This window comes from Ziziphus jujuba, chromosome 1 (assembly GCF_031755915.1).
Source record: "Ziziphus jujuba cultivar Dongzao chromosome 1, ASM3175591v1".
Lineage (NCBI taxonomy): Eukaryota > Viridiplantae > Streptophyta > Magnoliopsida > Rosales > Rhamnaceae > Ziziphus > Ziziphus jujuba.
In genome coordinates this window covers 29,535,304-29,549,602 of record NC_083379.1, presented here as the reverse complement: position 1 = coordinate 29,549,602, position 14,299 = coordinate 29,535,304, and the positions used below count along the sequence as shown (strand labels likewise).

Sequence of the window (14,299 nt, the reverse complement as noted above, 5' to 3'; positions counted from 1 at the left end):
TTTATAAAATAGACATCAATTGTGTCCATTCATCTACAACTTTTGCTATTTGTTTAAAAGTACTCTAATATTTTTTTTATATTTCGAAATTTATCTTGGTTAAAAGATTTTATTGGAGCAGTTTCTCCTTTTAAAATAACTAATTTAGGATTTGGTTTATAACGAGTTAATTCTAGTATTTTAAGATGAGTTTTAAGATTTTTAAATTGGCAAATCATATTTTTTATCCTAAAACAAACAAGATCAGTAATATTATTTAGGCTACTTCAAATATTTTTAAAATATATATATATATATATATATATATATATATATATATATATATATATATATATATATATATATATATTTATCTTTAATATATATAATATGAAAACCATTTATATTTCCTTGACATTTTAGTTTTTGACATTTGTCTTCTTCCACTAATTATGGTACCTAAAACGTCTTAGTTTTCTAAAGGCAATTAAACTAGTTTTTAGAAATCTTTTAGGATGAGATGTAGTAAAGTGTAACCAGTTCTTTTTATTTTTGTCGACAAACTTTCTTGGACCTAGATTTATGTCGTTAAAAATCTAACCCTCTATTCGGTTTATGATGTTGTCCTCTACTATGGAGTTGAAGGATAATGCTAGAAATTGCTGATCTAGCATTACCTTGAGATGGAGTTTTTTTTATTCCTTTATTGCTAAGTCCTCTGAAACATCCAAAGTACTTAGCTGATATGTTATTTTTTTCCAAGAGACTCTAAGCTTTCATTTTTTGTTCATTGGAAAGAAAGTAATTTACCAGTAGATATGTTAAGAATATTCTTTTACCATCAGTGACTTTAAATAAAAAAAAATTTAAATCCCTTATTGCTTCAATTAAATGTTCTGTATTATTGATTCAATATTCTTGTGGATGAACACCATATGCCAAAATCAAATTATCTAGATATTTTTTCTTTGCCATTTCTATTTTTGTTGTTTTAGTTAGCAACCATATCTGATAAGGTTGAAGTAATTTTTCTCTATGTCTCTATCCAATGGTGCTGGCGACTGAAAATATCAAATATTTTATTCTTTTGTGATTTTTTACTACATAATAGACCATTGATTTGATCATTTGAGGAAAGTTAAGTTCATCAAAAGTTAAACTCTGAAATCTTATTAAATTAGTAATTTCCCACTCAATAGATATTAAACTCCAAGGTTCATGGTCTATGGAAAAATAAAGTTTTGGTTGTAGATTATCAATAGTATTTATATTAGTTGCGTATTCAACTAATATGTTCTTAATAATTTTTCTATGATCATGAATCCTTTCTTAAATTTAAATTAGTAAATTCCAAGGCAAAGCTTATTTGGATCTTTCAAATAAGCATATTTTTTTAATTTTAAAAAATAAATAAATTTCAAAAATTTCCATAGAAGTTATGAATTTTTCAACAATTTATAGAGGAATAGATGTGGATATTTGATAGAGATTTAAGAGGTAATATAGAAAGTTTAGGTGAAAATTTTATCCGTTTCTATTTAAAACCAAAATTTCCTATCTACTCTTTAAAAATATGAAAATTTAGGTGAAATTTCCATGAAAATTTTGATTTTTTTAAAGCTTGATTGTAATAATTGTTTTATATATATCTTAATTAATAAATAATTTTATCAATTATATATTTTTTTATTAATAATTGTATATTTATGATCATTAGCATTTAATATAAATTAACTGATTAAAAAAATATAATATACATTTAATAATTTTGCAATTTGTTAGTCAGGTTGATAATCCTGAAGTTTCAATTCGATTATTTAATTTTTAAATAAATTTTCATCATTTTTCATCACTTTTAATAAATTATTATCAACATTTAGTAATTTACAATATTTTCATGAGTATGTCCATATTTTAAATTTTTGATATTTTTATCAATATCGATTTTTAAAAATTAATAATCAACTATTTTTAAACTTTCGATATTTACATTATATTTCATAATATGCCAATTATATGGATTTTATATTAGATGTGATTGTCTTTGATAATAATCATTATAAGATATAAGTTGATTTTATACATAACTATTATTTTTTTATGATTGAGTTTGTAGAGAATATATTCCTTATATATTTTTAAATTTTTATATACGTTTTAATTTTTATCTACTTTATTATAAAATTATTAAATTTATTATTCTAAAAAAAATAATAATATGTATGGACACTTGTGACTTGCTAGTTCTCGTTTGTTAAATGTAAATTTTTATTTTTATTTGCTTCATTTTCAGAAAGCAATTAAAAAATTTTATTAAACATGAATAATATTTATAATTTTTTTATTAAAAATTAAATTTAATTAGATATTTCAAAAAATTTTATAAAAATTTTCATGAAAAATATGGATTTTTTAATCAAATTATGTAATTTTTTTAGAAATCAAAGAAAAATATCATAAATTTTCATAAAATATCATAAATTTTCATAGATATTACAGCTCCCTCTATTTGTTTATCTAAAATTTGATAAATTTAATAACCAAATATTACCTACGATTTCTACCAACTAGCACTTTTGACATTTTGTTAGTACTTCTTTTTTTCTTTTTTCTTTTTTTTTTATTTTTAAATTCTTTTAATGTTAAGGTTGATTGATTTTGAATTCTTAACTTTGCTACCAGGCTTTCTCAAAATTAAATCAATAAATAAATAAATATATAAAATAAAATTAAAGTAAAAAAATAATAAAGTAAAAACTTTGCCACCAGTCTCTCTCCACAGGAACAACTCCTAGAAACACACATTCGCATATCAACGGTTTATTATGGTTTGCTATATTATCAATTAGGTTAAGATTTCGTTTAGAAAGTGTCATTGTTTTAGGAATTTGAAATTTTTCAAAAAAATTAATTTTTTCCATATTTGATAATTTTTAAAAGGTGAAAAATATAAACTCTTTGAAAATTTAATTTTCAAGATTTGAAAAGTATAGCAGAAAAAATTTCAAAAAAACAAAAAGCCATTATCATAGTCTGTAAAAAAAACTCATTTTTATATATTTTATTAAAAGATAAATTTATCATCAATTTTAAATCATAGATAAATTTAATTATTTTTATGTCCTAGATTTTCCTTTATAATCAAACACTGACAAAATAAATTCGCATGAGATCAATTTTTGAGAAACTAATTTCCATAATTTTCCGTCAAAATTTTGACAATTGGTTCTCATTGGAATTGATGCTTTCCAATCTACCCAATTAGATTTGTTCGAAGTGAGCAAAACAAAAAAAAATGGAAAGAGAAACCTTGTAGTCAATTCAAACCATGAATGATTTGCATGAATTTCCTTGCAAATGGCATGGAAAAGATGAGCAAATTTTAGATTGACGTGTGACTCAATAAGGTCCACGCCATTAACCAAAACTAGCCTGGCAGGAAAGGACAGACCTTCGCTTTGGGTTATTCTACAAATGCGTGATTCTTATTCGACCTCAATAAAAATTTTCCAAGATTAATAAATTAACTATGAAATTCCCTCATATTTTATTTCTTCCTCATCTTTCTTTATTTCCGGTTAAAATCATCACTCTCAAATATATAATATTAATTATTCATGTACTTCTTCAATTCATTTTTCAGTCAGAATTTAACCCAAAATAAATAAATAAATTAAACAAAATAAATAAGATTACGAGAATGGAAGACAGAACATATATTTTTTTTTCCATGTTTTATTTTTAATTAATTCAATATTAATTATAGGAAAATAATCATCCAAACAAATATTGTTATTTAAACTGCTAGTTATATCTCATTTCAAAATTATTATATAATTTACAAATATATATATATATATATATATTATGATTTTAGTATCATAATGTTCATAACATGATTATATTGTAAAGAATTTTAAGTTATTAGCATTGTTTATAAGTAACAAATTCTTATTGTTTTTGTACTTCATAAAAAAAAAAAAAAAAAAAATTCTTATTGTTTTTGGATGTAACGTTATCTTCTTTTTGATTTTCTGAGGTTGGCAAGAAAACGAGTTTTGAAGCAAACAAAACATGAGGTTGAGGTAAGGGTAGTGGGAAATCAATCAAACCAGCCGCATTTCGACAATGGTCGGTTAAAGGAACAAAACAAGCAGAGAGAGAGAGAGAGAGAGGGGCAGCCTTTCTATATATTTATATATAAAATATAAAAGGTTGTCCACGACTTAGGATTAAAAACCAAGACAAAAGCCTATCTTTTTCACATTCATTCATTCAATCTCAAAGAGCCAACAAGCTCAGAGCTTCAAAGCGTGAAAGTGTGGGGGTCCTTGTGAACTGGGATTCTTGCAATTCTGCTCAACATGGCTTGCAGAGTTGCAGATTCTATGTTCCTTTTCATGGTATTTTTTCTTTTTTTTCCCATTTGCTGCTTTGTGCCCATTTTCTGTTTTTTTCCCACCTCTTTTTTTTCCCTCTTCTTTCCTATGTTGGGTTTTTTAATTCTTGGTTATGGGTTTGAGTTTCAGGGCCCCCATCAGAAGCCAATTTCTGTTCACAAAATTGCAGCCCATTATTCTCCAGGTGTGCCTTATGTTCCTTCTCTATCTCTTTAGGGTGCTTGTGTTCCTCGTTTCGTTTAAGGAATTCGGTGTCTGGTTTGATATGTTCTTATGTTTTTTATGTTTATGACGGTCCATGGCCTAATGGGAACTGTTTTTCCTTTTTACTCGGTGTGTGCGTGCGATTTAACAAGTTATTAGAACACTAGTTTTTGCGCTTTGAGCTTTAGAGGAAGAATTGCTGATCAATGATTTCAAAAGATGTAAATTTTTGGGGGTGAAGAAGCATCAAATTCTTTAAAGCTAGTTGTCAAATAGATGAAAAGAAATGGTTTTTGTTGATATTTACTTGACATCAAATGCTATATGATAGTTCCTTGATTATGATTGTCAGAATACTTTTTGTTGAAGAGCAGGCTAAAGTATACTTTGTCAATGATCTTTATTGAGCTGATTGGAAAAACTTTTGAAGTATTTCTAAAATTGAATGCACTTCAAGTTGAATTTCTCCAACTTCATACCATACATTAGTTTTTACAAGCCCCCAACTCAATTTACCTTTCAAGGTGCAAGGCAAGGGTAAATAGTGGTTCTTATATGGATGTTTTTACATTTAAAGTTATTGTAGGCTAGAGAACCTACAACAATCAACTTGCTTCTGTCATCTTCGACGTATGTTCTCGAGCTTTGTATAGGACCAACTTTAACCTTTGTGGTTCTCCAAGCATAGTTAGATGAACTGCAACACTGCTAAGTATTTAATTCTGTTAAAGTTACTAAAACCAAAGTATTTCTGTTTACCTTTTGATGGAGCTTAAGTTAATTTGGTTCCCAAGTGATATTCTTTTATTTAATTAATTTTCTTTTGTAGTCTTCTTAACACCTTGTTATCCTAAAAACGATGTTTTATTTTGTTGATAACAATGTAGGTAACCAAAGAGTTAGTACAATCTTATGATTCTACTTTTAAAGTACAGTCAAGAGTAAAACAAGTCATAATAAGATTAAAAACACTTTGAGGCTTCCCTTTTAATGCATTGTAAATCAATTTCGATTAGATGTCTCGTGTATGACTAACTCCTCAAGTTAGGCCCATGATAGAAGCTACTAACTCAAGACTTGAAATATTGGCTTTTACTATTTCTGTAAACTCATTTAGCATTGAACTGATAGCATTTTCAACTGCTATTTAATTTGCAATATTTCCTAAATATTATTGTCACCCCATAACACTTCTTGTGATGGACAGGAACCTCTTATTGGAAATGGGACGGCCTTGTTGCTAAGGGAATTAAACGTCAACAATATTTAAATTCCAGAAGAAAGATTGAACTGGTACAAGCTGTAGCTGTTCCATTTTCACCAGCTCCAGCAGACACAGCCGAGTATCGAAAAGAATTATCAGAGAGCTATGGTTTCAAACAGATTGGAGAATCACTTCCGAAGAATGTTACATTAAAGGATATCATTGATACCCTTCCAAAAAAGGTATTTATTATTATTCTAAGAACCAAATCATTCATTCCACTTTCTTATCTTGCTTCAACGAACATGAAGCATCTCTAAAACGTATATCACCGACCACCTGATAACTTTGGTTGGTGTCATTAACTTTGCTTTACTATGTCTTTTTTTAATTTATTTTTTATTATTATCCCCACGAAATTAGTATAAATTTCTTTAATGAGAATGAAGTACTAATGATCCTAGCGAGAACTTGAACTTCAAATGTAAAATCACAGTTCCTTTTTCTTTTGTACTACTAGGTTTTTGAGATTGATGATGTGAAAGCATGGAAGTCAGTTCTAATATCTGTCACTTCATATGCGTTGGGGCTTTTCATGATTTCAAAAGCCCCTTCGTATCTGCTTCCTCTGGCTTGGGCTTTTACTGGGACTGCAATAACTGGGGTTTGTTCTGAAACAAAACTTTGCAATTTCTTATTTGGTTAAAAAGTCATGCTTTTTCTCTCTGTTTTTTAAAATATCTTTCTTTATATTACAACTTGAAGGGCATCCAGGCCAACTCCTTCATCTTCTTTTTTTTTTTTTTTTTTCCCCAAATTTTTAAGTTCTTTGTTATAGGTCATGATTGTGCACACAAATCATTTTCAAGAAACAAATTAGTGGAGGACATTGTTGGAACACTGGCCTTTATGCCGCTGATATATCCATATGAAGCATGGCGGTTTAAGCACGATCGGCATCATGCAAAAACAAACATGTCTGTATGATATTCCCTTTTTATTTTAGTTTTAGTAAATTCAGTTCATATATTATTTTTAATTAATCCCCTGTTGTAGCAGCATCACATGCTAGTATGTAAATGGGAAGAAGTAAAAGTAAAAAAAGAGAATATATTTTGCTTTTAACAATGATGGATTCTCTTCTTAGATTGTGTGAATTTGACCAATGCATGCATGCAGGACCTTTAGGATGACACCCTTTTCCCTGCCATACAATCCCTTGCTATATAAATTTAGCCCCTAGAACAATGAAGAAAATAAACACTCACTTTGACTATAAGGGTGTGAAATGTTGTGTTGGACTTTTAAGTGGAAGATATGTGCACTTCAGATTCATGCATTCATGTGTCAACGTTGTGTATTCATTTATTTGTAAGATTAAGTTTCTGCAACATGGGCTGTGTGTCCATGAAAAACTTTACATTGAATACATTTAGATGTATTACTATTTCAAGGAAATGACATGTACAATTTATTTAAAGCGCGTCCTAGAAATTATTTTTCTTTCCCAATGTTAGATACTAGATTTCAAGAGTATGCCTAAGTTGTATCTTTTTTTGCTCTGCAGATTCTCATAGCTGTATTGTAAATATCCATGTCTGTGTGCACTGAAATTTCATCTTAGTTTGTTGTCTTTTGGTGGATGGGACAGTTTTATGTTTCTATAAATTTGTTCTGCTTGCTTTCTTCTTTCACACTTTTCCCTTTTTCTTGTACACAACAAATCTTTAGGCTGTTTGAAGATACAGCTTGGCATCCTGTCTGGGAAGAAGAGATTGAATCATCTCCTGCTTTGCGCAAGGCAATTATATATGGATATGGTCCATTTCGGCCGTGGATGTCAATAGCTCACTGGTATGTAACGTATAGAGAAGAACTGCACACCATATCTCTAATTTCACTGGCCTTCTAATTCACTGTTGGTGAACTTTTTGACTTACATACATGTCTTTCAACATTATTTTGCATTCTAATAGGTTGATGTGGCACTTCGATTTGAACAAGTTCAGACCAAATGAAGTCAAAAGGGTGAAGATAAGTTTGGCTTGTGTGTTTGCATTTATGTTAATTGGATGGCCATTGATTATCTACAAGACGGGGATTATGGGATGGATCAAGTTTTGGTTGATGCCATGGCTGGGGTACCACTTTTGGGTAATACTACTTTCTGTCTCTTATACTTGTTTTTTTAGTGCAGGCACTAAAACATTTTTCATTGACTGGTTGTGGGAATTATATAATTTTCATCCATCGTAAACCTCATGCAAATGGTAGTGACTCTGTAATGGACACAACAAGACCTTCATTATGGTTCTCTAATTTCTGATCGATAAAGAAAATGTTCTATTTCAATATGCTTTCTCTGTACTTCTGTAAGTGAACTAACCCACTTTGTGTCATCAAACGCTATTGAATTCCAAACAATTTTTCATAATCCCGAATGGCACAGCATAGTTCCACAGGATGAGTACTTCATATATCTTAGCAAACGTTGTGCTTTACTTCTATGCTCCAATAACTTTTAAAATTTGTTACTGCCATTAGCATGCTAATCTATTAGTATCTTTTTCCAAATTATTATGTGATTATCTGTTTCTAGTACTGGTAGTAAAGTTTTCAAAATACATAATGATCTGGTAGTTACTTTGACTAAATATCCCAGTTATTTGGTGTTTCAATTTATGATACTCTCTGTCTATCTCTAATAGTTATTATTCCATTTGAATGTGTAGATGAGTACTTTTACTATGGTCCATCATACGGCTCCGCATATACCTTTCAAATCTTCGGAGGAGTGGAATGCAGCTCAGGCTCAACTTAATGGAACAGTTCATTGCACTTACCCTCGTTGGTACTGTTTCTTCATCCTCATTTCATTCTTTTGTGTATTGTTTGTCTGTTAATTTCACCTTAGAGATGTAGGACTGATGCAATTCAATGGTTCAATTAGCTTAATTAAAACGGTTTGCTGATGACTTCGTGTGTACTTTCGAACTGTATGCTATTCATGAAATGAAATATACCTTTCCATAATCACCATCTGAACTATCTTCTTCATCTAATATCAATTTGTGCATCAAAACATGTTTATCTAATTTCTTTTTTGAGTGATTGACAAAATTTCTACAAGAAGAAGATTTAGGTTATTGGCCATATTAAATTATGCTGCCATGGTTTTTTAAATCAATGCTGGCAAAGTAGTCTCGAATTTTCAAGTTCAAATCTTTGGCTTGTGACATTGGTTCATTTGCTGTATATGTTCTTCACAGGATTGAGATCCTCTGCCATGATATCAATGTCCACATCCCCCATCATATATCTTCAAGGATTCCGAGTTATAATTTACGTACAGCTCACAAGTCTCTCCAAGAAAATTGGGGAAAGGTAGATTTCATTGATCTTTTCTATATATTCTTATCAATGAATTAAAATTTTCGAAAGCCATTTCTATTGAATGGAATCAACCCATCAATTTTTTCCCTTTTTTTTTTTTTTTTTTTTGGTTTCTTGGTAAGTATCAAGCTATCAACTTAGCTGCACATGGAAATGAACATTTTATTTCTTTTAGCACTGGAAAGCATGAATATGTCTCATAAGCTCGTTATTGCTTTGTAAACCAAAGTGAAAACAACTTGATCTATGGTCATCCTTCTTTTAGGAAAGTAGGATTATTCTCGTCATTCATTGGGTTTATTTTTCCATGTCCCTGAACAGTATCTAAACGAGGCTACGTGGAATTGGCGTCTAATGAAGACAATCATGACAATCTGCCACGTTTACAACAAGGAACAAAATTACGTAGCTTTTGACCAGCTTGCCCCTGAAGACTCCTATCCCATTAAGTTTCTGAAAAAAGTGATGCCAGATTTTGCTTGATAAAAACTATGTCACCTTCAACCTCACCTTGTGGGGTTCACAGCCTTTTTGTTCTTTCTTATCCTGTTCTACTCTTCTTTGGTAGAGGCTTATCTTAATTCCATTATTATATAATTTACATGTACGTTGCTTACGTGATGTAATTCTTTGAAAGATTTTATGATTCAGGCAAGAGAAAAGATAAAATTCAAGGGAAGCTTCCTGGAAGTTTTGGTAGAAATAGATTTTTACATTGTTTGGGCAATGACGTTTTAGTGTTTTGGATTATTAGGAAAGCTTTTTAAATATAAATATATAATCACCACATTATATTTAGGCTACCACTAAAATAAATCCGAGGGATCAGAAACTTACTGAAGTGAGTTTAAATATGGGTAGGATATGTCGGATCTAATCTACTTTAATTGTGATTGGCTGACATGATTAACCTTCTCAGGGTATATTCTCTTAGAAATATCGTTGTTATTGAACTTTAAAGGCTATAAACTAGAAGAGGTACCACTCTTTAAGGAATATTATATAGTGAGAGAGAGAGAGAGAGAGAGAGAGAGAGTGAGTGAGTGAGCCAAATAGAACATATCCTTATTAGAGCCTCTGCTTTATAATAGAGGGTTTTTGTTAGTTTAGTTGTAAAGCTATTATTCCGTTGAACAATAATTTGAATTCAGATCTTCATATTTCCAGTACTTAAATTAAAAATACTAACAATGTGTTTAAAAATTGGACTTTACCTAGCGAAAGAAAAAAATAAGAGAAATTGAAACCTTTACACGTCTTCTTCTTATTTGTATGTGATTTTTTTCATATATATATATATATATATATATATTTTTTTTTTTTCCATAAAATTCAGATATTGAGGGGTAAAGAAACAAGGGCCCTTTTCTTCTTATTTGTTTGACATTTTTTCTTTTCATATGTATGTATATATATATATATATACACATAAAATTCATAAAATTCAGATATTAAAGGGTAAAGAAACCAGTGCCCTTTGGAGAGGATATGATTATTGGCAAATTTGGTGCTGACGGAGTCTTCACATGTTCGTCCTATTTATATGTCTTTATTTATTTATTTATTTATTAATATTTTCATAAAATTTAGACATTAAAAGGTAAAAGAAACAAGGGCCCTTTGGAGTAGATATGATTAATGGCAAATTTGGTGCTGACAGAGAAAGCTTATGAGTTTCATAACTAACATTTAAGAAACACAAAGCAAAACTATTAACCGAAAACCAAGGCTGCAACTAACAACTTTATGCAAAGCGATGCATTTCATTATGTCAATCATCATCCTTAGCAGTTGATTTATCAAATCATCCTTAGCAGTTGTTTATCCAAAAGAAAAAAGAAAAAAGAAAAAAATCATCCTTAGCAGTCGCAACTGCTCGCATAAAGACCATCTCTCTCTCTCTCTCTCTCTCTCTCTCTCTCTCTCACTCTCACACACACACACACACACACACACACACACACACACACACACACACCAAATCAGGAATCTTTACCAAGAACTTTGAAATGCTTTAAAGCAACAGCCAAAGCATGAAACTCAGGAAAAAGCAGAGGTCAAAAGAAAGAAAGAGAAAAGAGGGTATTGGCCGAAATTGAACATTTAAAAAGCAAACTAACCCTGCTTGGTTAAAGAAAGGAAATTAGAAATTCAAATTGTGCAAAAAAGAGACCCATTTCAGAGGGGTCAAAATATTTCGCAGTTATGTTAGTTTCTTCAGCAATCAATTCATTAAATCTATAACATTTGGCAAACAACAATACATTATCCAAAAACTTTAGGTATCTATAACATCAGGTATATAATATAGTTAAAAAGATCACTTCTCTTTGGTAGTGAGCAGATTCTATGCACAAGCTCAGAACTCAAGAATCTCTCTTCGAGTATTTCTAGTCTACATAGTATTTTTTTTCTGCACTTTCATCTTATACAATCTAAAAAGTATATGGCAAAAAACCATGTATGTGAAAGGCCAATGAAACTCATCCACGACAAAAACACTCTCTAAGCCCAAAAAAAAAAAAAAAAAAAAAGGAAAAATTCATATAATTGGTGGAGATAGAGTTTCCCATATATCAAACACATTTTCCTCACTGTGAAGAGCAAAAAGCCGATCCCCACCAATGGAAAAATCACAAATTGAACCTCCATAGCTTCGTCTAAGCCTAGAAGTCAAAACCCAGTCAGGTCCACAGAACACAGAAATTGAATCATTCATGGATGAAAATAGCTGTCCCTCATGCAAAGCCAGTTTTGGATAACATGGCTCATCAGGCATCGACCCCTTCATCAGCCTGCTTCTTGAGCTCCACCTAATACTCCCACCATTAATCCGCAGATCAATGAAACCCAAATCCTCATACTCATTCACCACATAGATTGAGCTGCTCTCCTCCATTGCGATTGCATCTCTAACCCTCTTCTCATCCACTGTTATGGGAGCCCCATTATCAGACCAAGACCAAACCATATTTTTTTCCCTGAAATCCAACAGACTAATATAACAGTTGTCTTTCCTAGGAAACAAAGTTGCAACCAATAAACAGTTGCTACCATCCAACCATTGAAGCTTATCAGCATCACCAAGTGACCAACCAAGAGGTTCATAGAAAAAATCAATCTGCTTCCCAGTCACTTGGTCCCAAACTCCAATCCCATACTCATTGCTCCTACCTTTACAACTCGAAAATATCTTATAGTCCGAGCTGAAACTCAAGGCCCCAGCAGTGAAGCTCTTGTCTTGATTATCATGGCTGACATGGAATCTGTACCTGAGGTCCCCAGTTGATGAGCTGAACAGACCCATACCTCCTTCACCACGGCCCAATCTCTCACAAACACTTACCACAACATTCTCAGAATCAATCCAACCAACATCGTTTACCCTCTGGTAATCAAGATTGATTGGTGGGTGCTCTTCTAGCATCCAATCATACACATGGACCATACTACCATGGGCAACACAGCAACCACCATCTGGGCCGGCTCGAATTGCCGTACCGTCACCAGGGGCTTGACCCGTTACGGACCTCGAGAGTCTCAGTCTGTTGCCATCGAATTGACCCCATTTCGCAGAGCGAACATGGTCGAGGAGACCGTAATAGAGGGCTTCTCTGTAGAGAAGCTTTTCGGGGACGTTGGATGGAAGATACAGCTCTTGGGTTCGGAGGAGATCGAGGAGGACCGCGAAGCAATCTGGGTTCCGATCAATGAAGTAGTATTCATCGGAGGAGGAGTTGGTGAATTTTTGGAGGTTCCAGTTCTCGTCGAACATCGCTCCGAAGACGGAGTTACGGCCGGCGTTTGCGAGCGTCGTCGATGTCGTTTCGAAGATTCTGCCTCCGACGTTGAATCTCACCCTGTCTTTCTGAATTCCCATGGTTGAATTTCTTCCCCTGAAAATCCGAGAAAAACCCAGATGAGTTTTTTTCCTTTTTTCTCTGAGCTCGAAGACAAGAGGATTCGGATTGTACAAACAAAAAAGTTTCACGACACGAAAATTGATTAGGATAGAAAAACTGGCAGGTTTTCCTGGAAAGCCGGAGAATTTTACGGGATTGTTCGAGAAATTTAAAATTTTGATTGAAGAACCAAAATTAGAAAAAAAAAAAAAAAAGTATTCAGAAATGATCAGAACCCACGAAAGAGAGATGATGGATTAAGGAGCTAGTGAAACACAGACAAAGTCTTGGCCTTGAACAGAGAGGAATGATTTTGTATAAGAAAAAAAAGAACACCATGAAGAAAACAGAGGAAGAAGATCAAATATGGAAGAATTTGATCGAATTCTGAGAAAACTAGATCTGGGTATTGACGAGAGAAGGTTTTCGGATATGGGTTTTTAAATTTGTGGGATTTGGTGCAAATGAATTCGACAATTAGAGCGGTTGGATTTCAAAAGAAAAAAAAAACAAAGACTCTTTCTCTCTCTCTCTCTCTCACTTTGCTTTCTCCATGTTTTTCCCTCTTTATTTCCCCACGTCTGTCCTTCCTCCTTGGGTCTTCCTATGGTCCGGACACAGCTGAACTTTCGACAAATTAAATACTGTTTATGTGGGGTCTACTTAAACTTTGCTTCAGCCTTGAATCTACACCGTTGGATAATTCTCAAAAATTAAAATTTACAAGAACTTGGAGGTCATCAAACGGTGGCATGGTTATGATGAAGGTATCTTTTAGGAGGGCTCCAGTTTGTCCCATAATAAATATGCCTTTGCTGAATAGTTAAGGTCTTTCCCACCAAGTCAGCTCCTTAACCCTTTAGAAAGCGTGTACTGTGGGCTGTTTTTAACTGTTCTTTTGGTTATCAGTGTGAAATTTGAATATATATTTTTTTAATTCGTTGCCTTTTTTTTTGCAAAGAAATAAATTGAAACTTTATGAGAAGTGTGGTTTTTAATTTTTAATTTCCCTTATTCTTATCCTCCAGTCATGTCACTTATTAGGGTTCTTATCCTTTCCCATCGTATTTATAATATTACTATATTAGATTTCAAATTTTCAATATTGATTTTGATTTTGGATGACTTATAGCAATAATTTTATTCACCTCTATTTGACATTTCTTTATATAATTCTTTTGAAAGAAAATGTCGATTTCTTCGAGAAAAACCTCAAG

At 31.8% G+C, this 14,299-nt stretch overlaps 2 protein-coding genes across 2 annotated transcripts; one reads left to right on the top strand and one right to left on the bottom strand.

Annotated features, from left to right (window-relative positions):
* Positions 1 to 4,044: 4,044 nt before the first annotated feature.
* LOC107426965 (omega-6 fatty acid desaturase, chloroplastic) lies at positions 4,045 to 9,870 on the top strand. Its single transcript, XM_016037291.4, has 10 exons — positions 4,045 to 4,382; positions 4,509 to 4,563; positions 5,791 to 6,029; positions 6,308 to 6,451; positions 6,613 to 6,764; positions 7,519 to 7,641; positions 7,764 to 7,941; positions 8,520 to 8,638; positions 9,057 to 9,171; positions 9,502 to 9,870. The coding sequence occupies exons 1-10, from the start codon at positions 4,344 to 4,346 to the stop codon at positions 9,661 to 9,663; spliced, it is 1,326 nt and encodes a 441-aa protein (XP_015892777.2). The 5' UTR covers positions 4,045 to 4,343; the 3' UTR covers positions 9,664 to 9,870.
* A 1,575-nt stretch (positions 9,871 to 11,445) lies between these two features.
* On the bottom strand, positions 11,446 to 13,881 carry LOC107426958 (BTB/POZ domain-containing protein At2g24240). The gene is made up of 2 exons (XM_048465115.2): positions 13,323 to 13,881; positions 11,446 to 13,076 (listed from the first exon to the last, which is right to left on the bottom strand). Exon 2 carries the CDS (start codon positions 13,058 to 13,060, stop codon positions 11,723 to 11,725), a length of 1,338 nt encoding a protein of 445 aa, XP_048321072.2. The 5' UTR covers positions 13,061 to 13,076; positions 13,323 to 13,881; the 3' UTR covers positions 11,446 to 11,722.
* Positions 13,882 to 14,299: the final 418 nt, after the last annotated feature.

Bases quoted from the DNA above. Each gene is read 5' to 3' on its own strand.
- LOC107426965 (XM_016037291.4), top strand. From the start codon at position 4,344: ATGGCTTGCAGAGTTGCAGATTCTATGTTCCTTTTCATG. The intron at 7,642-7,763 runs GTATGTAACGTA...GCATTCTAATAG, and splicing joins TGGATGTCAATAGCTCACTG to GTTGATGTGGCACTTCGATT. The intron at 8,639-9,056 runs GTACTGTTTCTT...TGTTCTTCACAG, and splicing joins CATTGCACTTACCCTCGTTG to GATTGAGATCCTCTGCCATG.
- LOC107426958 (XM_048465115.2), bottom strand. From the start codon at position 13,060: ATGGGAATTCAGAAAGACAGGGTGAGATTCAACGTCGGAGGCAGAATC.